At 43.2% G+C, this 25,924-nt stretch overlaps 2 protein-coding genes across 3 annotated transcripts in view; one reads left to right on the forward strand and one right to left on the reverse strand.

Moving 5' to 3' along the window:
* The window catches only part of DOCK2 (dedicator of cytokinesis 2), a 446,463-nt gene that overhangs the window by 214,735 nt on the left and 205,804 nt on the right, over positions 1-25,924 (forward strand). The gene's annotated exons all lie outside the window — the stretch shown is intronic.
* INSYN2B (inhibitory synaptic factor family member 2B) overlaps positions 12,011-25,924 on the reverse strand; it is a 118,670-nt gene continuing 104,756 nt past the window's right edge. For both annotated transcript variants that reach the window (XM_003810917.7, XM_063604697.1), the window contains one exon: positions 12,011-15,169. In XM_003810917.7, coding sequence (XP_003810965.3) covers positions 14,983-15,169 — 187 coding nt within the window. In that variant the 3' untranslated portion in view covers positions 12,011-14,982. The remainder of the gene's footprint in view (positions 15,170-25,924) is intronic.

The raw sequence follows: 25,924 nt of genomic DNA on the forward strand, positions 1-25,924 counted from the left end.
CCTTGTTGAAAAATAATATTTATAATAAAGCTGTCATTTAATGGCACACACACCCTGTATGCTAGGCAAATAGCTAAGCACCTGGTGTGTTTTACCTTACTTCATCTGCATCAGGTGCTCATATTTTACTGAGATAACTGAGACACAGGGAGGTCATGCAACTGGCCCATAACCACACAGCTTGTTAGTGGAAGAACTAGGATCTGAACCTAGGGAATACTGTTTTGGAGTCGCTGCCCTTAAATAGTGTATTGTACACTCCTACGCGATGAATAACTAAGGTTAGTCTTTAGGAATCAAATATTTTAAGGATAATAATTGAGCACTTTGAACTCAGTTGCCACCTTGCCTAGATCATGGAATCTAATGAGATCACCTATGTGGCAACTTTCAGAAACATATAAAATGGCACAGAATTTTTGGTGGTTTTATGATGACAATGATATGTTTAGGGTTGATCTCCTAAATTCTGGTAATTAAACCACAAAAACTCTAAACTTAGAAAGAGAACTTTTTCTTTATGTGAGTGTTGGTACTTATGAAATAGCAGGCTTAACAGAAGAGGACAAGGCTGGCATGGAGTTTCCAAAGGGTTCTGGAGGCAAAGTGTCCTTCTCCTTCTCCTTCTGCCTTTAGCTCATCTCCAGGCATGGTTCATCTTGGTCCCTAAAGACCTTTCAACTCTAAATGCTTCCTTCCCATTGAGATCGCTAGCCTGAGTCTAGCCACAACCACCTCTTACGGTTGTCCCTGGCCTGCAGGACAATGTCAATGAACACCTGCTAAATGAATGAAAGATTTTTACTGTCTACTTTTATTTCCACACAAACCATCATTCTTTTTCTCAATATGCAAGTGTTATTACTGTTAGCTTTATGTCATGATTAGATGCCGAGAGTAAGGGTTGTTGCAGAATAACTGGATTGAGTGGAAAAAGACAAGACTGGGGGTGGGGAGTGGAAGCATCCCCTCCACAGAATGCACTGTTGGTATTAACAGTTCACATTTATGGACCATTTATGTGACCAAGATGGTACCAAGCACTTTAAGGGCATTATCTAATTTAGTCAGTGAGGTTGGCAATAATTACTGTCTCATCTCAAAGAGGAAATGGCCATTAGAGAGCTTGAACGCCTTCCCAGCATTGCAAGCCTGGGAAGGAGGAAGCTAGGATTTGTATCCCATCCGAGTCTGCCAGGGCTCAAAGCCCATCTTCTTAAGCAGCTCACTGTATGTGTCTAGGAACTTGTTTTCCTGAGGTAAAATTAATTTAATTGAGAAAATTCCTGAAAGTGTATGTGCAAGGGTATGTTTGTGTCATATATATGTGTACCTGTTTGTGTGTATGTGTATGTGTGTTGAGGGGAGATCAGGGAAAGAATCAAGTTAAGAAAGAAAATAGTAAAAAAAAATTAGACAAGAGACTTGAAATGACAGTTTGTAGCCAAAAGGTGGCATCGTGAGCTTGGGGTAGCTTGGTTGCAGCTTAATATGGTAATATGGATGGTGTGCAAGTTTTCTGGAGGGGGAAGCATTGCCTTAATAAGGACTTTGGTGAACACATATCAGGGCATACTAGGCCTAAAATATATATACAAAACATAGATTCATATCTCAATTTTCAAAGGACCTGTAGCACGTCTGGACGGAAGTCATTTATCAAGGTAGACTTCACGGAACTGGAACTGGGTCTTGAATGCCACGAAAAACTTTAATGGCTGGAGAGGAAGGCTTGGTACATTTTAAGTGGGAGGAGCATTTCTTGCCCTATGCCTTCTTGCAGTCTGCGAAACTCTCGTCATTCTGCTAGGCCATCTTTCCGGTTGTTCGTTGTCCTTGTTTCAGTTACAACGTTACCACATGTATTGGAATTTTCTCTTTACCTATCTGTGCTCCACAGTAAAGTGAGACCCATGTGGGAAGGGACCACTTCCTTTTATCTTTCCATTCATCCTTCCATCCGTGGTGTGTAGCAGGCACTCAATTCAAGCTATGGCAGTAAATTAATGGAAAGAACACACTAATTGAAGGAACAAATTAATGACAAGCTTTACAAAGTTCAATTTAAAAAATAATGTGAATAAAGTTTTGTTTCATGCCAATCTTTCCTGTAAAGATTTTTTTAAATATAAAATTCCCAAATACCTTACTAGCTCTGGGTGACAGAATTTTTTCAGGCAAACTAAAATATGACAGCTGGAGCATAAAAGAGCATGCTTCATTCTCCAAATCTTTCTTCCATCCCATGATTAGCTGCTGCAGAAATGAGAATTAAGAGGAAATATGAGGTTCCTTGATTTGTGAAGATAGCTACTGCATTCTCCCTGCTGTGTCCAATGGAGCAGACCTTTGCTATGGGTAGGGAGAGCTCCTAGATAATGATGATGATGTCACTGCTGCCATTGCTGTTGCTGCTGCTGCTGTTGCCATGAAAGTTTCACTTGACTCAGTACATATGTGTATTAGTCCGTTTTCACACTGCTATAAAGAACTGCCCAGGATTGAGTAATTTATAAAGGAAAGAGATTTAATTGACTCACAGTTTCTCATGGCTGGGGAGGGCTTAGGGAACTTACAATCATGGTGGAAGGGGAAGCAGGGACGTTTTACATGGTGGCAGGAGAGAGAGAGAGAGAGAAGGGGGAAGAGCCCCTTTATAAAACCATCAGATCTCATGAGAAGTCACTCACTAGCATGAGAACAGCCTGGGGAAAACTACCCCCATGATCCAATCACCTCCCACCAGGTCCCTCCCTCAACACATGGGGATTATGGGGATTACAATTCGAGATGAGATTTGGGTGGGGACACAGCAAAACCATATCACCATGCCTCGTGTTTCTGCAGAGTAGGTAAGTTCAGGCCCTGGGGAAGCTGGTGCCAAAGCTGGGGCCTTCATTGGCCACATAGGGACTGCAGCTGTCAGCACAGAGAGAGAGAGGGAAAGAGAGAGAAATAGAGTTTGGAAATTGTTCAGCAAGAGCTGGGAAATGCAGTCACACAGAAGAATGACTGGTCCATCATCAAATCCTAATGAAATTACCTCCAAATATCTCGGTGCCTTTCAGCTTCTGTTAGTGGAGCTGGGCAAATCTGATTTGAGACAAGTAATTTTAAGCGTGTTCTTAAAGGTAAGACTCCACTGTATCTCTTGTCCTATTTCCTGGCAGTGGAAGAGGGGCCAGCTTTTTCTTGTCCTTGGAGAACTCGAGAAACAGCATATCTGCCATTTTGGCGTTGGCTGAGTACCTCCATCCCTGACATTGCTTTCCAAGTGCTGTGGAACTGGGGACAAGCTATGTGGTTTGAAAGGAGTTGACAGGCTGGGAGCCAGTGTCCTCCTTTCCTCAAGAAGGGAGGAGGTCTCCTCATTCCACAGCTAGAAAGTCTCTTCACAGTGCAGATCCCCATTTTGCTTCTCTGTAAAGTGGGGCTAGTAATGGTCATTACCTGCCAAGCTTGTGGTGAAGACTGAATAAAAACATGTTTGAAGCTCACTTCACAAGGCTTAACACATAGTAGGCCCTTGGTTAATAATAGCCATTATTATTCCTCTTGTGGGCTCGTCTCCCTGCTTTGACACAAGTGTCAGGAATAAGATTACAAATTATTTTACAGGCCTGCCTTTCAATCTTTCCTGGATTTGTGAAGTAATGTTCAGCTGTTGCTATGGCTGGGCTGTGAAGAAAGCCTCTGTGAAATACAATAAGGCACACTGTGTCTGCTGTGAAGGCCTGGAACACACATTGGAAGGAGAAATCCTATCATGAGTGTCCTTCCCTGGGGGTGTTGTTGAGGGTCTGACAATTCCTGATATGGTTTGGCTGTGTCCCCACCCAAATCTCATCTTGAATTCCATGTGTTGTGGGAGGGACCTGGTAGGAGGTAATTGAATCAGCCAGGCAGGTCTTTTCCGTGCTGTTTTCATGGTAGTGAATAAGTCTCATGAGATCTGATGGCTTTAAAAAGGGGAGTTTCCCTGCACAAGTGCTCTTTTGTCTGCCACCATGTGAGATGTGCCTTTTATCTTCTACCATGATTGTGAGGACTCCCCAGCCAAGTGGAACTGTAAGTCCAATAGGCCTCTTTGTTTTGTACATTGTCCAGTCTCAGGTATGTGTTTCTTAGCAGCAGGAAAATGGACTAATCCACTGCCCCTGGGAAAATCCTGTTGGAACAACTGCTAATGAAATAGGCTTTCTCACAAATCTCAGGCCCATCGCCCCCGTCCAGGGCACTGGCTTTAAGTGACTCAAAGGAATCAATTCTGTCAAATGATCCTTCAAAATCAAAACCCATTTTTCCAGATTTATGTTACATTCATGCAGTGATGCATTTGTGTAGCCATTAAATGATATTTATGATGATTTTTAACAACACAAGACTATTCTGTGAATTCTATGTAGAGAGAGGGTTGCAGGAATGAAGCAGCAACGACAACAACAATAATAACAATAAAGTCATCAAGGAAACTGAAGTTCAAGGAAGGGAAAGAAATATGGCCCCTCACCAGAGGGCTTCGATCTCCCAGAGCTCAGAACATGTTCTAAGGCTCACATTGTGTTAGTATCTTCTGCTTAAAGGGAACATGACTTGCATATTTCTGGAGTTTTACTTTTAAAACAATTTCACTTTCCTTCTATAATCAGGAAAAACAACTTTTTTTTTTTTTTTTTTTTTTTTTTGGTAGACAGAGTCTCATTCTGTCACCCAGGCTGGAGTGCAGTGGCGCGATCTCGGCTCACTGCAAGCTCTGCCTCCCGGGTTCACACCATTCTCCTGCCTCAGCCTCCCGAGTAGCTGGGACTACAGGCGCCCACCACCATGCTGGGCTAATTTTTTGTGTTATTAGTAGAGACGGGGTTTCACCATGGTCTCAATCTCCTGACCTCGTGATCCGCCCACCTCGGCCTCCCAAAGTGCTGGGATTACAGGTGTGAGCCACTGCACCCAGCCAAAAACAACTTTGACACGATTTCTTTAAAAATAGGAATTAAGGAGACAGTCAAACTTACTGAAACATTTTTTTTTTGAGACAGAGTCTCACTGTGTTGCCCAGGCTGGAGTGCAGTGGCATGATCTCAGTTCGCTGCAACCTCCACCTCCCAGGTTCAAGGGATTCTTGAGCCTCAGCCTCCTTAGTAAGTGGGATTACAGGTGCCCACCACCATGCCCTACTAATTTTTGTATTTTAGTAGAGACGGGGTTTCACCACATTGGCCAGGCTGGCCTTGAACTCCTGACATCAAGTAATCTGCCTGCCTCAGCCTCCCAAGTTCTGGGATTACAGGTGTGAGCCACCATGCCCAGCCCTGTAACACTTCCATGTATATAAGTTCGCTTTTCTTCTGAACAGTCTGTAAAGCCAGAGAGGCACAGGGTTTCATTTTAATGATAGAGGTGATGTGTGGAGGTGAAGATATTATTCAAAATTATGCAGAAAGTCAGGGGCAGAAGTCAGGACCCCCAGCCTGTCCTGGTCTGTCTCTCTTCCCCTGGACTGCTTTTCCTTGAAACGTCTCCATTGTCATATATTCTCCCAATTCATTCAATAAACATATACAAAGCATTTACAGCATCTCAGGCAATTTGAGAAGCCCTTGGAGAGTCCCAGAGATGGAAATGACAATTGTGTCCCTCCAGAATTTTCTTTCTGGTGGAGATGAGCATGATAGATTGACAAAAGAAATGTCAATATAATATGAAAAGTGGCAGCCTGCACAATGTGCTCTGGGTACTTGGAGGATGGAGTGACTAATTCCATGGTAGCAACGGGGGATGACCAGAAAAAGTTATAGAGAGGAGGTGACATTTAAATTGCAACTTACTGTCTGGCATCGGAGTTAGGAGCCCAGGCTCCCAAGCTTGGCAGACCCTCAAAGAACTCCATCCTTCACCACCTCCTACCTGTGTACTCTGACAGATTACTTATCTCCCCCTAAGCCTCCATTTGCTCTTCTGGAAAATGGGGGTAATCGTAAGCTACCTTGTGGTAATTTTTTTGAAGAATAAATGAGATAATGCAGGCAAAGCCTTTAGTAACAGCTCATTGTAACTTCAAGAAACTAGAGTTTTTATTATCACTATCAGTAGTAATAATGCGACTCTCCTTTTCTTTCCTCTAAATTAAAATTATTTCCTGTGGTAGATAGGTAATGAAATAGTGTCCCTGGTAGGGAAAACAGAATTTGCAAAGTTACTGATATGTAGCAGCCTCTGACTTTTTGGAAAGTGGCAAGGAGACGGGGTTGGGGGAAGTAGACCAGTAGGAAGTTAGGCTATAAGCACTAGAATGGCGTTAGATTATAAGGAGACTTATTTGTAGGGGAAGGAATTTTTATGCTCTAGGATGGTAGTGGGATGCAACTAGAGATATAAAAACCAGGGAATGACATTGCTAGATGTGTGTCTTAGAGAGAGGCCCCAGGCAGCTGTGAGGGGGTGGAAAATGGTAAGAGAACATAGATGTTGAAGAACAGTGCAGGGGTCTACATGGAAGAGACCAAGGATCCCAATGGTGAAGTCTTTCAATTAAACTAAACAACACTTCCTGGATTTGGACATTACAAGATGAGGAAAGCTGCTCCTACTCTCGGAGTTTAACGTATGGTGGGAAAAGGGGAAGGTAATGAGAAAGAGCCACAAGAGAATATGTATTGGTCTGTTTTAACACTGTGATAAAGACATACCCAAGACCGGCTAATTTATAAAGAAAAGAGGTTTAATTTACTCACAGTTCCATGTGGCTGGGGAGGCCTCAGGAAACTTACAATCATGGCAGAAGGCAAAGGGAAAGCAAGGACCTTCTTCACATGGCAGCAGGAGAGAGAGAGCAGTGAGGAGCGAAGGGGGAAGAGCCTCTTATAAAACCATCAGATCTCATGAGATCTCACTTGCTATCGTGAGAACAGCCTGGGGAAAACTGGCCCCATGATCCAATCACCTCTCACCAGGTCTCTCTGTCAACATCTGGGGATTACAACTCAAGATGAGATTTGGGTGGGGACACAAAGCCTAACCATATCAGAATACAAGAATAGCATTTGGATGGGTTCAAAAGGAGGCAATGTGACATTCAGGTGGGGTGAATCAGAAAAAGACACCTGCTTATTGTCAGAAGCTGCCCACCAGCCCCTGAGCTCTTTGGTACTAGGGTCGTGTCTGCACTGCATTTTCCCCTCAGTGTCCTTGGCACCTCACCTGGCAGAGATAAGGGGCTTGATGACTGTTTACTGAAAAAAGTGAATACAGACTGAGGTTCATCTGAGATTTTTGGAGCCGAGGGGTGCATATTAGTGGAGATGAGGTAGAGCTTCAATCCTTGAAACCCACTCCAGGTCAGCAGCCTGAGTTTATGAGTGCTGATGTTTTGTGTTGCTTTGATTTTGTTCCCTTTGATCCCTGACTCTCAGCTACTGAAGGTATATTGTTTTTTATTTTAAAACAAAAAAGCACACCAAAGACAATGACACCAGCAAGTAACTTCTCATCACCTCCATCACCCATCCGTGATTTCTGTTTGTAGAATTGAATTTCATCGGGCTTGGTGTGCTCAGTGGAAACACTGTGTGAATCACTCTCAAGTTCAGCAGTTAACATGACTCAGCACTTGGTTCATGAGCAAGAAGGCTTTTCTGTCAGCATAACCAGGGTATCATAGCAGTGTGTCTGCTACCTGGGAAACCAAGATGAAGCACCAAGTAGAGGTCACCATGTTTAACTAATGATTTAAGAAATAAAGGTTTTTGTCAGGAGCAAACATGGGTTTCATTTGAGTAAAATCTAATATAGTATACTTACGGATTCTAAGAATTTGTGAAAGCCATTTATGATAATAAAACTCTTATTTGCTTCCAAGCAAATAATCTTTTGGTGCGATTTTACTGTCTTTTCATTTTAGTTCTGCTTTGAGCCAAGGCAAAATGCTTTGCCCAAAATGTTCCTTTAGTTAGAACTTGTCTCTTAAATTGCATTTTCTCCAGAATGGACTAGGTGACATGTAATAAATTCTGGCATTTTAATAGAAACATTACAGGGAAAATAGTCAACAATCTGCTTTAATTTCAAAAGTCATTTACTCTTTGATATGGTAAGGCAGTATCTGGTAAAATGTGCAGAATGCATTGGGATTTACTTATGATGACAATTTATTCTGAAACAATGTTAAACTGGACCATCAATATTCAGGACAAAGATCTTGGCAGGGGGAAGGGTACTGGGAGCAAACATTAGTGTCTTTTTATTCCTGGGTCCTGAATGCCATGTAGACCTCAGGAGAGTTAGAAGCCTTGGGCATATTACCAGTGGCAGACCCTAATTTCTATAAAGAGCTGAGACTAGGGCATGATGGTGAGAAGATGGAAAAATTGCTCTTTCTATTCCTCAGGGACTTAAGTTTCTCTTTGAGAAGACTGGTTATTTGTACTGGGAACAAAACTAAAAAAAAAAAAAAAGAAAAAAGAAAATCACACGTACATAAACCAAAACCACAATAATAGATCATTTAATTCTAGGAATTAAATAATCCATCAATCATTTTGGGAATATACTATGAAATAACTTGAATGCAGATATTCTCAATTAAAAAGATAAGTATTCTGTTTATATACGTTGGTTTTATATTTGATAAATGTTAAGTTTCTGAAGATCCTTTTGGTTTTGGTGGGGAGCAGAATGAGGATAGAGAGAATTGTTTCTTTATGTATAGATTTATACCATATATCATTTGGGACTGTACTCACTATGGTACCATCCTAATATGAGGACTGAAGGACCAGGGATAAACTGGTGTATGCCCACTGAATCTAATGTGCTCAATAATTTATTTCTGCAATGAGTATTTAAACCCCATGGTGGTACATGATGGAGATACAAAGGCAAGCAAGAATAAGCGAGATGGCTTCCTTAGGAAGACTTCAGTCTAGATAGATACCTTGATCAAAGAATGACGCAGATATATGTACGAGGACAACTGCGCCAAGGACTTCGATGGTAAGGTCCCTTGTGCCAGGCAAATGTCTAAGAGGGGTATTTGGCATGGTCTGGGCTGAGTTGGTGGTAGCCATGGGAGGCATGACCCGGGAAACCCCAACAGAGCTGCTGGGCAGGGAGGGTGGTGTAGGTGGGGAGTATTGAAGGCAGGAGGAACAGGAGCCTTCAGGGACTGAAGGCATGGTAGGTCCAAGAAAGCCAAGAAGGCTGGCTGAGACTGGAAGACAAACACTGGAAGGGCCTCTGGTGGGAGCTTACAGGAGAGGCAGGGCAGGATGTGCAGGGCTTCGGGCCAGAGCAACATACCTAGTCTTACTTCCTAAGTATATTGGGAAGCCACTGAACAGTTCTAAGTCAGAGTGTAATGTTATTCCCATCCAAATTTTGCAATGATTGCTTTGGCTGCTATGTGGAGAAGATATTTGAGAAGTGAGAGAGGGGCCGGGTACGGTGTCGTGCACCTGTAATCCCAGCACTTTGGGAGGTTGAGGCAGGAGGATTGCTTGAGCCAGGAGTTTGAGACCAGCTTGGACAACATAGCAAGGCTCAGTCTTTACAGAAAATAATTATTTTTAAAAAAACATTAGTGGGTTGTGGTGGTAAGCACCTGTAATCCCAGTTACTGGGGAGGCTGAGGTGAAAGGATTGCTGGAGCCTAGGAGTTTTAGGCTGCAGTGAGCTATGATAGTGCCACTGCACTTCAGCCTGGGTGACAGAGTGAGACCCTGTTTCAAAATATATTTAAAAAGTAAGTATAAAAGAAGAGATTGCGTGTGGGGAGACCTGTTGGGGAGGTTCCTGCAGAGGCCAGTTGAGAAATGAAGTGGGTTTAGAACAGGATGCCCACAGTGGAGAGGCACGCTGACCTGAGAACTTGGCTTAGTCTGGCAATGAGAGAACCAAACTCTGTGTGTTGCCAACGGATGCATCCCTGCTCTTTATGGGCTGAGAGTTCTGTAGGAGGCAGAGAGAAATTAGACATTTGCAAAACCTCAGGAGTAGGGGTGGTATGATATGGTCCATCGAAATTTAGGCTGTAAATTGGTGAAAAGAAGATGGGAAGGAAGTTGAGGTGAAAGTACTCAAAAATGGGATTATGTTCATTAAACCAGTCAAATGTGGTTTGTGCTGAATGCTGACAGTGTTGGATTAGGATTTGTCCCCCGCACTTTTTCTTGCAAGCAATGCTTGATGGGCGTAGTGATCATAAAACATCTTTGTTTCTTGGCATTTATAAAAAGAAATACATTTTTAGCATACAGCAAGTTGCCTTGAGCAGCTTAAAATGAGAGCCTTTTCAAGTGAAGGTTATATTGAGGATTCAGCTCAGCTAATGAAGGTAAGAACGGGTTTCAAGTCTAGCCTCATGCTTCCTGGAATGGCCCTGGCCCCTCACACATTCCACCCACCGACCACATTGCTCCCAACACCTACTTCCCCACAGGATTGCTATAAGCCCTTGGACAAATCATTTAGCCTTCCTTAATTGACTTGTGCTTAAAATGGAAGGGACCTGGCTCTTAAAGTCTCTTTCACCTCTAGGATATTTGATTCCACACAACAAGAATCTTTAATTCCCGGAGTGCTGTGCTGTATTTTATGTGCCCATGTGCTCTTTTGAATCATGGGCGACTTTATTACTTAACATTCACTGTCGTGGTTTCTGGTGGATCCTTCTTTTTTTTTTTTTTTTTTTTGAGACAGACTCTTGCTCTGTCACCTAGGTTGGAGTGCAGTGGCATGGTGGTCACAGCTAACTCCAGCCCTCTTGGGTTTAAGCTATCCTCCTGCCTCAGCCTCCTGAGTAGTGGGGACCAGAGGTGCGAGCCACACTCGACTAATTTTTTAATTGTTTTGGAGACGGGGTCTCACTACTTTGCCCAGGTTGGTCTCAAACTCCTGAGCTCAAGCAATCCTCCTACCTTGGCTTCCCAAAGTGTTGGTGTTACAGCTGTGAGCCATCGTGCCCACAGAAAGTGTTCTTCCCTTGCCCCGAGAAAAACCTGTTTCTGAAAACCACTGCAGCTTCACGGAGGTATCTTCCTTTCTCTCTCCCAATTTACTTCAATCCACAAATGACTGAATATGTGCTTGTTGAGCACCTGGCCCAATGTGTACCCTACATTGTGTTCTTGGCTGTCACTCAGTTCATTGTCAAGGCACTCTTGGGAGGCAGGGGGTATATCAGAGGAATCAGAGGCTCACAGAAACTAAGCAACTTGCTCAAGTTTATGCAGCAAAAATAAGGTAGCAGACTGCTGTCAAACCCAAGACTTCTGATTCTATGTCCAGGGTTTGTTTTTGTTATTGTTTCTCTAAATTGATGTTTCCCAAAGTGGGAGACTCACTCTCCAGGTGTAAACCCAAGCTGGTTTTAGATGGTTCGTGGAGAAGGCAGGAAAAGGCATACTGAATCACACGACAGGAAAGTTGTTTTCTTTTCAGTTCTCTCTCAAACATCCTGTTTAGTCAAGTAGAAAATGGGCTTGGTGTGAATGTGGCTTTAGTATGTGTTGAATATTTGCTAATATCCCGTCTTAACAGAGAGCTGGTCTCAGGCTTAGCAGCCTCAATAGCAACAGGGTTTAGCAAGAATTTAATAAGATATTTTTATTTCATATTCTATTTTTGGAACATGATATTGTTTTTCTTCACATTGGCGATATAAATTTGCCTTTTAAGGAAAAAAATTAAGGGGGAAATAAGGAAAAGTACTGGATAAATTAGAGTTCAGGTGTCTGAGCATAATGATACAAATCATGCCTGTGCATCCATGGAATGAGGCTGGGAGCAGCTCTCCATTGATTCATGCTGCCTCCCTCACTCACGGGACACACGGGGCTTCATGTGATCATCGTGACACTAAGTTCTGAATCTGCTCTTTATTTATTTCCCTTAGAAATATATAGAAGCAATTATAATGAAAGCCATACTTGCCCTTAGGACCATTGAGGTGTCCTTCTTAAGCATACATTTTATAACCGAAATCAACCCAAGCTAGTAATGGAGTCTTAAAACCTAGAAAAAATATGTAAGTTTATTGCAAAAGATAATATCCCATTTAAAACAGTTTAGAAATTTACAAAACCTTACATCAGTACATCGTCTTTAAGAAGGTGCTCTATAGATGAGCTGGTATTAAGTTCCAAGGATAGTGAGTACGCATTTATGCATTGCTTTTTAAACTACAGAGAAAGCAGCTACATAAACTCCTGCAATTTAAGTTGATGTATTGGTCTTTTTCCTTTCAATTTTATAAAAGTAATTTTTGCTAAGTTAATATCTCTCCAGCAAACCAGATAACCTCAAGTACAGCATTTCTGTAGAATATCATGGTAGATGTTACGTAATATTTTACAAAGAAGCAGTGATTTTCACATGAATAAGTGAGTATGCAGTTTTGGTATATGTGTGTGTGGTGTTTTAAACATAGAGACGACCATTTTTATTCATCAGGAAAATGTTTCTGGAATCCTATTTCCTCATAATGATTTTAAATATCAATTTTTCAGAAGAGAACTCCTTCCCAGTTTCAGGTCAGTGGCCCAAGCAATGCGGTGTTGTGCTTTGGTGTAGAATTAGTACAGCCTTGTTTGGCTGTATTTCTAGAAATGTCAACATTTTATTTATTTTTTTCTTTTCTTTTCTTTTCTTTTTTTTTTTTTTTGTTGGGGAAGTGCAGAAAATGTCAACATTTTCTAGTCCCAGTTTTATTTAATTCAGTTAAGGGTTCATGTGAGGGCCTCAACTGGAAACGTATCTATGACCACATGAGCTTATGAATTTTGTGTGAGGTACCTCAAACATCTCTTTATCTTCCCAGGCTAACTTTGGCCAGTAATCCAGCTCAGCTCTGAGTCACTCAGCTCACATAATGTGGAACGTGCTAAGAGTTTATAAAGTAGGAAAGCATATGTTCTTATCTGTATTCAAGAATGGACAAACAGACCGGGAAATTTAAGCCATTTGCCAAAGGCTAGTGGTATAGACTGCTTGGTTGCCTGGATCTCTTAATTCAGGGAACAGGGTTATTTACATTCTAGCATGATGCCCGAGAATATAAATTCACATGAAATTAGCGTAAGCAAAGCAAATTAAGTTGGAAGCTCTACTACAAGATAAAATTACATAAGAGGTCCCAAATGATTTCACTTTATTGGATTATCCTCTATTCTGTTCTTTTCCATTGCTGGGGCCAACTGACAGTTGATCGTATGGATACAGGAAAAAAAAAATCTGTGGCTTTTAGCCAGTGGTAGCATATCTTATTGAAATGTGGCTTCTTAAGTATGACAAGTGTATTTATCTTAATTCTAACATGACGTTCTATATTCCGGTCTGATTCTGTGGGCTTAAACATTACACTAGAAACAGAACAAGAACATCTTGAATGACATTCCAAGACTTAAATAGTGCAAGCTGATATTCCTTGCCAAATTTCCCTTTCATTCTCACTGAAATAGCTTTGTGCACTGCATCACTATGACAGGGGAAGGTGAAACCATCGGAGTGGTTTGCTCAATTAGGCTCAATTTGCAGTGGGGTAGGTACATCCCACGAACACACAGGATGCTGTGCTCTGCAAAGATTCTAGCTTAGACACTGAATCTTCAGCCAAGGGAATTACAAAATACCTTCTTCGTTTAATGTATGTTTAGTTTCAGGCTCCCTTTCTAGCAATGTCAATCTAACCACATGCTGATAGAGAATTTAATTCAACCAGAAGGAATCTGAGCCTTTCCATCCTACCCCTCATCCACAAGAGTATATAGCAATTACTTAATTATATTACTTTAGTAGTTTGTTCAGCCATGCAAGTTTGACTGGATCCACATGTATGTAGGTCTTGTCAACAGAATGAGCCAGACCTTGAATAACTCAGACTTTGGGATAGAAAGATATTTAAACCTCAAATAGAAAAAACTATATCCTCATCCATAGTCCTGCTAGTTTTTCAATCAGGTGACCATTGCCTGGTCACCAGGAAGGGAGACTGTGTCGATTAATATATGTTTGAACCTATCTACACGGCTGTTTCTGGGATGAAGGGATGAGAAACAGTATTGTGTTTTATCTTAGCCTTATCTATGTTACTCATAAGATGTAACTGACGGACAGGTTGCTGGATCTCATGATTTTAAATATTGCAGGTAAGTTAACTATGGAGTCTTAAAGTTCACACCGAAAACAGATTCCACCCATTTGCCAGGTGGTCTCAGGCCCCAGGCAGAGAAGAAGCATGATGGTTTAGGGTGGGCCCTGGAACAGCTACAACTGCTGAAATCCTCTTTGAATTACACTTATCCAGCACAGCCACACCAACAAGTTTATACCCTGGGGTGGCCTGACTCTGCCACAGGCAGAAAGGTGCATGCACCATGAGATGACAGAGCCTTAATTTGGGATCAAGGGGCTAATTAAAAAGGAAAACAACCCAACACACCAGGGTGATCTTGCATAAGCATTTTATGCCCTGCCCACTTCTCTTGTGCTTATTATGTATGCTGATATCTTAGAAAACTGCCAGTTTTTCTCATTTTTTTCTATGGTACCTGCTTATAACCTATAACCTCCCTCTATCTTCTGGCTCTGCACAACACTATTTTTTTCTTTTGGGTTTATGAACCCAGGATGGGAAGGAAGTGCTTGGCATCTTGGAGGTGTTGGAAGGTGTAGTGTGGGGTTTTGCTCGTGGTGGGAATCTGGACTTACAACTCAGCATGAGTTCTGGCTGAGTGTGACAGGGAACTTGGCAAGTGGTCACTCTAGTGTCCGTGAAGCCCTCAGCAAGCAGTCACACGCACTCAGATAAGGATGGTGGTCAGGTGTCCAGCAGCGGCTACATCAGCTCCAAGGCTCTTCTGTTTCACAGGCCAAGGGGCTCACAGCCCAGGGCCTTTGCAAAGAAGCAGGGCAGGCCTTAAGTGCAGTGGATTTCCCATCTCAGGGAAGTACGTGGAGTTGGGGGGCTGGGGGATGGTCCCAACCAGCTCAGATCCACCAGAAGCATTTCTTTTTCACCTTCTTGGTTTTCCGCCTTAAGTCCTGCTTTTCCGGGGCTGGGGGTTCTGCTGGGGACTTTGGTGGGGTCGATGCCTCCTCAACTGGCTCTGCTTCCTCCAGACTCTGCAAAACTTCATGGAACCTGCCTTCCTGCTGCCGAAAATCATACTCTACACTGAAAAACACAGAGAGGAAGGAAGGAAAGTGAATTCGAATCAGCACAGACTGATTTAGCATCACTCAGCCCCAACTCATATGGAAGAGCATGAGCTTTGGGATCAAATCCTAGATCCTTAGGTACCTACTGGCTGTTTGACCTTGGGAAAGTGATGCCACCTCTCTGAACCTCTAGTTCTTCATTGATTGAATTGGCACCTATAATGCCTTCCTCACAGGGATGTTATTAAGGGTCAGTGAGACCTGATGGCAAGTGTTCTGTAAATATTGGCTCCAGTCTGTCTCTTAATCATTAATGGGGTTTTGGCATGTGTTATGCATGAAAACTGTCTCATTATTAAAAAATTGAGATAATGCAGAGGAACAGACAAGAAAACTGACAGCTCAGTTTCATTATCTGTAAAATGGAGGTAATAAGAGCACCTATCTCAAAGGCTTTCTTTGGAATTAATGTGTGTAAACTGAGATAATATAAATGAAATGCTCAGAGTAGTGCCTGGCGTGCGCTAAGTCCTCCGTATGTTTTAGCTTCTATTACCGCTATCATCATCATCATTAACATAATTTCTACCAATATATTATGCCTTGCTCTTTGAATTGCATCTCAGCTTCAAGATGTATCTTGGAGAGCTTTGCATGCAAGACTGCCTTGTAGTATTCCTTAATACAGTGTATTTAAATATTCCTCTACTGATGGATGGACATTCCCAACCTCTTTTTCGTTGTTCTTGTTGGCTATTTTACTTGTGTGTTTTGGTGTCATTAACATACAGACTGCATTGTCCCATGCTGATTATCACAAACATTGAGGAGGTAAAAGTGAACCTGTCGCAGAGCAGGGGTCCCTGAGGTCAGGGGAGGTGGGCGTTGAACAGAAGCCTGGCCTGTGGGGAGTGGGTGCTGATGCTGTCTGTGACCTCTGCATGTCTGGAAGTCAGGCCAGCAGACCTCAGGGACTCTCAGCCTGCTTCCTCACTCTGGCTCACCCTCCCCAGAACCCAGAGAGCCGGGGCAGACAAAACGAATCCTCTTAGACATCCCTGTGGGCTGAGCACGGGTTCCCTCTGTCCTTAATTGTCTTTCCTCCATGAGGAGGATTTACTTACAGAGGAGTTTTCAGTGCCAAGATGCTTATAAGAAAGCTCTTAAGCTTTTCGATGTGGTTGTTACCTGGTTTCATACCAGGGGTCTCAGAAGGCCCAAGGATGAGGAGCCAGCGTGGGAGTGTGGGAAGTGGAGGAAACGTGGTCATGAAAACAGTGTATTCTCCTTGTTTAGCCAGAAGGAAAATGAAATGTTGCATCTGGGAGACCAAAGACCCCATGTTGGTTTATGATGTGGCATGACTGGCCAGTGCCTTTATACCCAGCAAGGGCTGGAAAACAGCTGTCATTAAAGGGACATCTGCCCTTGCTTACTCTCCCCATGTCACCTCCCAGGGCCGGGGACCTGAGTTCATGCTGCTGCAAAGGCATGTTGCCGTTGCCATGCATGACGAATGAAGCCCCAAAGAGTGCCTCGTCCCTGAGCATTCTGAGATGGAAGAGGCAGGGCTGAAGAGTCAGAGGGGCGAGGGGGCCTGTTTTATAGCAAGACTGATGGGGGGTTAGTTCTTAGGGAGCACTAGGAAAGGGTATCTGATTGTTTTGTTTCTGTATTTTTCATCCAGGCTTGCTTCTCCTCCACTTACATGCCTTCTCTTTCTGTTCTCCCTGGCCCTCTCTATGGGGACATAATCCTGGCTGGATGACCTATAGGCCATCATTATATTAAATTAGAATTATTATATTGTGGATGAAACATAGGCTGTGGTTTTTAAAGCAAAGCTCCACAGTTTCACTGTGAGATCTTGGGGAAGTCATTTCCCACTTCCAGGCTATTGTGTCCTCATCTGCAAAATGAGTAGTGCCTACGCAAAGGATCTCAGTGAAGCTTAAATGTCATGTGCATATACAACACGCAGCATAGAGTAGGCACCAAGTATCCAGTCAGTCACTCGACAAACATTTATTGAGCATCTTCTTTGTGGCAGGCCCTGTTCTGGCTGCTGAGGAAGGAATGGTAGGCAGATAATCTCCCTGGCCTCCTGGCACTGCTAATCCAGTGAATCTGTGTCCTCAGTGCCGGCATCAGTAGCTGTTAGAGACCTTCTAGCCAAAGCCCAGAATTTGCCAGGCCAGTGGGCAGAGGCATGTGCAGACTCACATACTGACTGTCTATTTCAGGAGTCTCTATTTCAGGAAAAACTCTCAAACCATGTTTTTCCTCTGCTCTCACACCACAACAACCATCAACACAGAAGAAGACTTCTATGACCAAATGTGTGGGAGTTTCTCCCCACTACCAAGCAGTGGCCACTAGTTGGGTGTCTTCCAATTCAGTTCCAGTACTATCTACCCAGAGATAGCATCAGATTCCATAGATTGGGGGCTCAATCCCACAAGACTTCCCCCTTGTTCCCCCCACTTACAAGTCCGGGACCCTGGAACTTCTGACTGACTAGCTTCAAGTTGGGGTTCCCAAAACCCCTTCTTTGGGTTTGATTAATTTGCTGGAGTGGTTCACAGAACTCAGGGAAACACTTGCTTACGTTTACTGGTGTATCATAAAGGATATTGCAAAGGATACAGATGAAGGGATGCGTGGGGCGAAGTGTGGGGGCTTCAGCCCCCTGTGTAGCACTCATTCCTCCAGGGTATGGGCAGGACCCACTCTGGAATCAGTCTCTTGACCCACAATCAGATTAGATTCCGGCCTTAGGCAGGTGACAGGAGGACAGGAGAAGGTCAGAGAAAGAGACTTTGTTTCCTGAGGCCTGCTCCTGAGGCCTAACTCACCCAACATGATAACAAAAGATTGTAACAAGGGCTATGGGAGTTATGAGCCAGGAACCATGGGTGAAAACCTATCTATCTGTTTGTCTGTCTGTCTATCTATCTATCTGTCTGTCTGTCTATCTATTGATCCATCCATCTATCATCTATCTAATCTATCATCTATTATCTATTTATCTATCATCTATCATGTATCTATCATCTATCAGTATCTATTATCTATCATCTATCTGTCATCTATCGTTATCTATCCATCTATCATCTATCATTATCTATCATCTATCTATCTATCTATCTATCTATCTATCTATCTATCTATCTACTGCTAGCATCTATTTGTCTCTATCTATTGATCCCCCCACACACATAGATCGCACACATACACACATATATAATCATAACATCACAGTCTCTTCTTCCAGGAGGCATCACCTGGTACTGCACCCCTATTTGTCTGGGGTGTGGTGGAGTGGGTTTCTGTCTGCACCACCTATACTTCATTCTCCCCAGTGGAAACTGAAGGAGATGGATTGAGAGCCTAGGCAACCCCTGCATTGCAGCAAGGAAGGACTTTAACATGGTGAGTTGCAAGCTCTGATTCTCGCCCCTCTAGCATCAGGAACACACATAGTTCACAGATAGGGAACATCTATATTCACAATGCTCCTAGCTCCTGAAATAGCCCTGCCCTCCCTACTGTGACAGAAAAACAATCTTCATCATAGAGTACCAGATAGAGTCAAAGAGAGTGGGTACCCCCTCTAAGATTTTAGGAGTCTAAGATTTTCTTGTACAAAACATTCCATCCATCATCAGTCCATCCTGCTCTGGGCCTGACACTGTACCAGGTTCCAGGAACACAACAGTAAGTTAGACAGATGTGGATACTGTCCCCAGTGTGTTTGAGATAGGTGATTAAGTAACAATTGCTTTCAAAATGTACTTCTTATTTCTCTCAACTACTCCTACTTTCCAATTCTTCATCCATATGCTTCCACCAAATTATATGAATACACACATGCACCAACTGCCTTCCTCTCCTTATATGTGAAGTGTCTCTGACTTCATAATTCAAATAAACAAACAATGACAACAAACCAGCTGAGTTTGACAAGATTTACAAGTGTCCTAATACCTGTTTAATAAAAATAGGCTGGGCGCAGTGACTCATGCCTGTAATCTCAGCACTTTGAAAGACCCAGGTGGGAGGATTCCTTGAGGTCAGGAGTTTGAGACCAGCCTGGGCAACATAGCGAGACACCATCTCTACAAAAAGTAAAAAATTAGCCATGTGTGGTGGTGTGCAACTGTGATCCCAGCTACTTGGGAGGCTGAGGTGAGAGGATCACTTCAGCCCAGGAAATTGTGGCTGCAATTAGCTATGAGTGCACCACTGCACTCCAGCCCAGGTGAGAGATTGAGTTGTCCCCATCTCAAAAAGAAAATGATATTAATGCTCTGGATGATTCCAGAATGTGTATGGAACTGGCAGGCCTGGGTAGAAAAGACCAGGAGATGGAACGGAAACTTTATCTCACCGTCACAACTTGAAGCCCAGCCCAACATAGAGGATGGAGTGAGGGCCCCAGAGTTGAATGCTCTTGGGTTTGAATGGAGGCTGCAGCACTTCCTGGCTGGGTGACCCTGGGCAAGTTTCTTCTCTTCCCACGGCTCAGTTGAACTTGGGAGTTACACTAGCTACCTCGCTGGCTGGCTGTGCAGATGGGATGCAATAGCAGCTGAAATCACTGCACATGGAACACTGTCTCGGCCCACTCCACTCTTCCTCACTAGGTCCTTTGCCTTCCCATCTCAGCTCCTCGCATCAACCTTCAGCTCTTCAGTAGCTGCACACCTTACCAGCAGCATCACTCCTCACCCCTCCCCACCATCTACATTCAGGGAAGAACACACTCTTTATGTTTCTATGGAAACACAGCAGGGTTTCATTATAATCACTGGGATTTAGGGAGCTCCCCACTCCCCTCTTGTGACTGCCCCCACTGGTCTTGAACAATTTAAAGGGGATTGAAAGTAACTTTCTTTTCAAGGCCAGGCAAATAGCAGAATATGGAGAAGTGTGTGTGCTTCGGAAAGAAATTGATTAATGTTTTTTAGGCCAAAGCAATTTATTAACATAAAGGAAAATTGCCACTTTTCTTTTTATTCATCCGTTTGACACACTACAGTTTGGAAGGGAGGAGAGGGAGTATATTTTGCTTTGGTGGCAGCTGCCTTATAAATGGGGAGGGACAGAGCCCTCTCATCTGCTTTTTATCTTGAGGCTGGGTAGAAAAGAGAAGATGCATTTCTACTTCTTACTTAGCTACTACACCATGCTCAGCAACCCCTTGCAAAAAGGAGTAAGTTGCCAACTTGGTGAAAATTGAAGTTAATTCTTAGCAGAGCGTTGTTTGCAGACAGTGGGAGAGACTCTCTGCTTTGGGTTTCAGCCCAAGGATCCAAATAGCACACCAATAACTTTTCTGACCTCACCTCGCTTTCACTGCTTCCACCTACTCTCTGTACCCTCCCATCCTTACCATCTTCCACCATCCATATTTCGCATATGCTGTATATTCCATGCAGGATCGTAAGAAGGAAGACAGGTGCAGAGTGCTGAGTTTGCAGAACCCTGGCTTACAGTGGAGGGCAAATAGTAGTTAAGAAATTGTTACAATGCAAAATTCCGGACACGAGCCCTTGAGATAGTCCAGGGCATTCATGGTATGTGAGTCGGTCTTCCTGAGGATGCATGGGACATGGGACCTGTGGTTTAGGGATGCTCAGTTAACTGCCTGAGGTGCCTTAGAGCCCTTCACATCCAAGGAGATGTCTGAACACGGAGCCACATTGCATTTAGAGAGTAAGCTATGTGTAAACCAGAAATGGCAAGAACTTTCAGGTTTCCCTCTTGGGGGTACCTCACTAATCTGGCTTACAGATCAGTGCTCCAGCCATCATGCTCGCTGAAAAGCAGAAAGATGTTTTTCTAGGTAATTGGAAGCAGCAAGAGCCCCAAGTCATGACTTGGCTGGAAGAAGAAACAGTGAGTAACAAATAGCAAAAAATAGATAAGCTCATGAGCAAACAACAGAGCGAGGTTCTGGATGCAGGATCTTGGCTGGGTAAACTGAAGTTGGGTGAGCCAAAAGGAGATAAAAATTGATGTAGAAAGAAATAACAGAAGCCTCTCAGTTGTATATAACTTTTGAATTTGCAAAGTATTTTTGATCTGTGGTTTTTTTTCTTCTTTTTAAAATTTTTTAATTTTTAAAAATTTTATTATTATTACTTTAAGTTTTAGGGTACATGTGGACAATGTGCAGGTTTGTTACACATGTAAACATGTGCCATGTTGGTATGCTGCACCCATTAACTCGTCATTTAGCATTAGGTCTGTGTTTTTATTTTATCCTCATGATAGCCCAGGAAGATAGGAAGGTTGTTGCCCATTTAAACAGACAAGCAAGTTGGCAAAGGGAAGTCATACTGTAAGTTACAAGCAGAATCTAAACCCTATGTCTTAGTCTGCTTGGGTTGCTGTAACAAAATACTACAGACTGGGTGGCTTATACGTACATACATACACTTTATTTCTCACAGTTCTGGAGGCTGGGAAGTTGAAAATCAAAGTGCTGTTAGTTGGGTGTCTGGTAAGGGCCCTCTTCCTGGTCTATAGACAGCTGTATTCCCTTGCTGTGTCCTCACGTGGCAGAAAGGGGAGAGGGACCTCTCTGAGTTCTCTTTATAAGGGCACTAATCCCATTCACGAGGACTCCAAGTTCATGACCTAATCACCTTCCAAAGTTTCTACCTCCAAATATCATCACATGGGGCATTAGGAATTAATCTGAATTTGAAGGGTACACAAACATTCAGTCTATTCACCTAGTTTCCTGATACCTAGTCCTTTGATTTTTCTGCTTAAAGAAGGACCAAATGTTTTAGCCATGGACCGAACTCTTTCCAGCATTTTATTCTAAGGAGAAGAAACAAAAAGAGAGTACCTGGGCCACATTAGATTAGGATACATGGTAATTTAAATGGGCAAAAATAATAATTATGATAAAAAGAATGATGGTCATTTATGGAATGAAATCTATGTGCTAGACATTATGCTACAAGTTTACACTCCTTCTCTCGTGAATTCTCACAATCCCATGGGATAAATAATATTACCTTCATTTTATAAATGAGAAAACTGAGGCAAAGAGAGGTTAAATATTCTGCCAAAGGCATGTAAATATAAGTGACAGAGTCAGAATCCGAACCCTGACAGTCTAGCCCCAAAGCTTCTACACTAAGATGCACTGGACTGAAAGAACATAGTAATCTGCATCTGTATGAAATTCTGATTGCAAAATACGTAGGGTGGTGGGGGTGGAGGTGGTGGCCAAGGCCTGGTGCTCCTGGATGACCTCACAGTCCCCTGTGGAACCAGACCTAAACTAGGGCTGGGGTGCATGGGGGACGCTTTATGGACCAGCTGACCAGTCCACCTTGGAATACTCTTTCTCAATTTCAGGGCAGCCTTGAGAGGGAGGCTGCATACCCAAAAAAGGTGATCACCTTCTAAGGAGGCAGCCTATTGGAGATAATATCTGGGGTCAGCAATCTTGGGTCTGGTGTAGCCTGCTGATGTCTCCAGTGAGCCATTTTGCACTTCCTTCTCAGCAGTGGGTCCTGCTCTTTTATAAACAGACATGCCGACAAGCCACTGCCATCAACTACACTCTAAGCAAGTTGGCCGAGAAGTGAATGATTCATGGTGTCTCCCTGAAGACAAACCATCTTCCAAATTCCTCTCCACTTCTTCATCTCTTGTTGGAACATTTCTGTGGTCCCTGTTTCTACAGAACCCAGGTGCACCACTGATTTACTGACCTCCTGCAACTTTCTCTTTTAAAGAATTAGCTGTAAGAATCAACGGATGCAGCGAGAGTAGTTTGGTTCTTGTCCATTTGGATAAATCATGACACTTTGGAAGGCGTCTCTGGGGAAGAATTACAGTCTCGGATCACAGGAACTTTAGTTTGTATGTTTTTCTCTCCCCAGCCTGGAAGGGATATTGTTCCTAAAACTTTCTCCTAATGACAAGTTTGCTCATTTTTTATAGGGTTTAATTTTGTGCTTCACAACTTGCAGCGATTTCAAATTGGCAAGTCTACCCCTTCTCCTAGGGCATCTATCTGCTGTTGGGTCTTCAGAAAATCACAGGTTCTCTTCTTGGCATGTATATAAATGGGATCAAGCTGCAGAAATCTCTGCTGATAGCTGTATCTGAAAGAAATCTGTGTTTTGGGTTCTGTGACTCTGTGCCAGTAAGATCTGCATGTGAAGCCCTCAGAAAGGGTAGATCATCTCCGAGAAAGTTAACACACTTATTCACTGACGATGCAAGGTCACAAGGAAAGAGGGGAAGGGACAGGAAAGTCTTCTGAAAGTAGGACCTAGTTTTGAGCCCTGGCTTCCTGGGATCTTGGGCAGATCACTTAACCTCTCTGAGCCTCAGTTTCCTCATCTGTAAAATGGGAATGTTAATCCTATCCACATTTTAGGATGGTTAGGAGTCTGGAATGAAACGATAGACATATAGTGTTGGGCAAAATGCCTAGTGCAGTGGCTGATTCAACAAATGGTAATGATTATTATGCTAACTTGATGGAGAAATAAAGATCGGATCACTCTGTGATCACCTGTGGCCTCTGTGCCAGCAGCCACTCATTTGTTATTCCTCTGAAATATTCAACTCGTGTAATTTTATATTTATGGCATGTTTCAGCCTCTTTTGCTATTAATGCATTAAAATAGGTTTCATTTTTTATTACAGATAAATTGCTGATGCTGTAAATCCTACTTCTTTTCCTTTACACTCTAGGGAGAAAAAGAAAGGGGTAAAGCCATTCAAGAGAATCAGGGAATAGAGACAAATGTCTTGGGAATCTCCTGTTGGGACTCAGAGAAATTTTACCTTTTACATTTTACATGTACCCCAAACTTCATAGCTGTTTCCCAAAGAGACATTTAAGCTGTGTTTGCTATTGGTTGTTTTGGAGATGCTCAAGGGCATTGCTATGACGTTCACGGCCCAGCATTTGAAATAGTATGGCTCAGTCCATATTGGAATTTGATGAGAGCTGCAAATGCATCTGTGATTACTAGAATAACAGATATGCTGTGTGCCTTTATCATTATTTTTTACTGTGGACTTCATTGCTGGCCAGAGTGAGGACTGTGGCTGGAAGACAAGGTTCTCAAGAGTTCACCTGGCTCCACGCTGGGACACTGTCATAAGCAGATGAAAGGAAAATACTAAACAATTTAAGTGAAAAGTTGGCTGCTAAACCCATAGGACTGAGTGCATATTGCATTTCTAGAGAAATGCCTTTTTCTCTGGTTAGGTAATAGCTTTGAGTGGCAGGCAAGGCCAGAGCTCAGTGGCCAAATCGCTTAACCAAGAAGGAAACTCCCAGAAGCACTCTCAGACCACCAACTGTGTGACCTCAAGCGGCTCACACAGCTCTCTGGAGCCTCTCTCTCCTCAGTGATGTGAAGCCCTTGCTTTTCTCTTGCAGGGTGCACAGCTGTGAGGCTTTGGCCTGCATTCCAGGGAGCCTCCTTGTCATACTTTGAATATGAAAACTGTGAGGGGGACGTGCTAGGAACGAGAATGCTGGTTGCTAGATACAAAGGGAGGCTCTTGCAGAGAATCTCCTTTACAGAATCCATAAGTTCTTCTCTGTCTGGTCCAGAAGAATTTATGAGTGGATGCATCAATAATGATTAAAATAAAAAAGCGGCCGGGTGTGGTGGCTCACGCCTGTAATCCCAACACTTTGGGAGGCCAAGGTGGGTGGGATCACTTGAGGTCAGGGGTTCAAGACCAGCCTGGCCAACATGGTGAAACCCCGTCTCTACTAATAATACAAAAATTAGCTGGGTGTGGTGGCGGGCACCTATAATCCCAGCTACTTAGGAGGCTGAGGCAGAAAAATCGCTTAAACCTGGGAGGCAGAGGTTGCAGTGAGCCGAGATTGTGCAACTGCACTCCAGCCTAGGCAACAGTGAGACTCTGTCTCAAAAAAAAAAAAAAAAAAAAAAGCAATTGGTGGTCTGTGGAGTTTGAGAAAATGGAAAATGAGTGGGTGGTGGTGGCAGATTCTGCGTGGCATTTAGCTTCATGCATGGTCCTTGGTTCCCAAGCAAGGGGTGACCATACCCCTATCCTGAAGTGGGAATGTAGTGGTAATGGTCAGCATTTGGACACCCACCTTTTACACGTGTCTGCTGTTGACCCTCTAGGACCCACCAGAGGGCCGTTCTTAGCATTTGGTCCCTTGGCCAGGGAGCAGAATTAGGCTTTAATTACTCTCAACCTTTGTTGGAGGAAAAATGTCAGCCTGGATTGCCCATCAGTTTCTGATCTCAGATGAGGCCTGAGGGACTGAGAGAGGTGGGAGGAAGGAACGGTTACAGCTGAATCCCTCAAGTATTGCATAATGTAAGCCTGGGCCCCAGAATGGCCTGAGAGGGACTCCTTTTCTCTTCTCATTGGAAACAGGAGGCATCAGAAGATATGCCTGCTCCATGAGTAATCATCTCCTCTCTCTTCCTTCCCTCGCCCTTGCCTCCATTCTCACCTTTACCCAACATATATAATTAGGTCTATATATGATCATCTAACCCTAAAATCAAAGCCAAGCAGAAAGGTAATTCATCTTTCCAAAGATGTAGTAAGAACTAAAGCTACTCTCTGGGCTATTTTACAAGCAAGTATTTTTTATTCATGGGCTGGTTGTCACAAAACTTTCTAGTAAATCAACTATCTTCTTTCAAGACCCTGATTTTTTACCTAAAAAAATCCTTAAGCTTTATTTGAACCAACCATTCCCAGGGAGCTTGCTGCAACTGCGGAT

This window comes from Pan paniscus, chromosome 4 (assembly GCF_029289425.2).
Source record: "Pan paniscus chromosome 4, NHGRI_mPanPan1-v2.0_pri, whole genome shotgun sequence".
Lineage (NCBI taxonomy): Eukaryota > Metazoa > Chordata > Mammalia > Primates > Hominidae > Pan > Pan paniscus.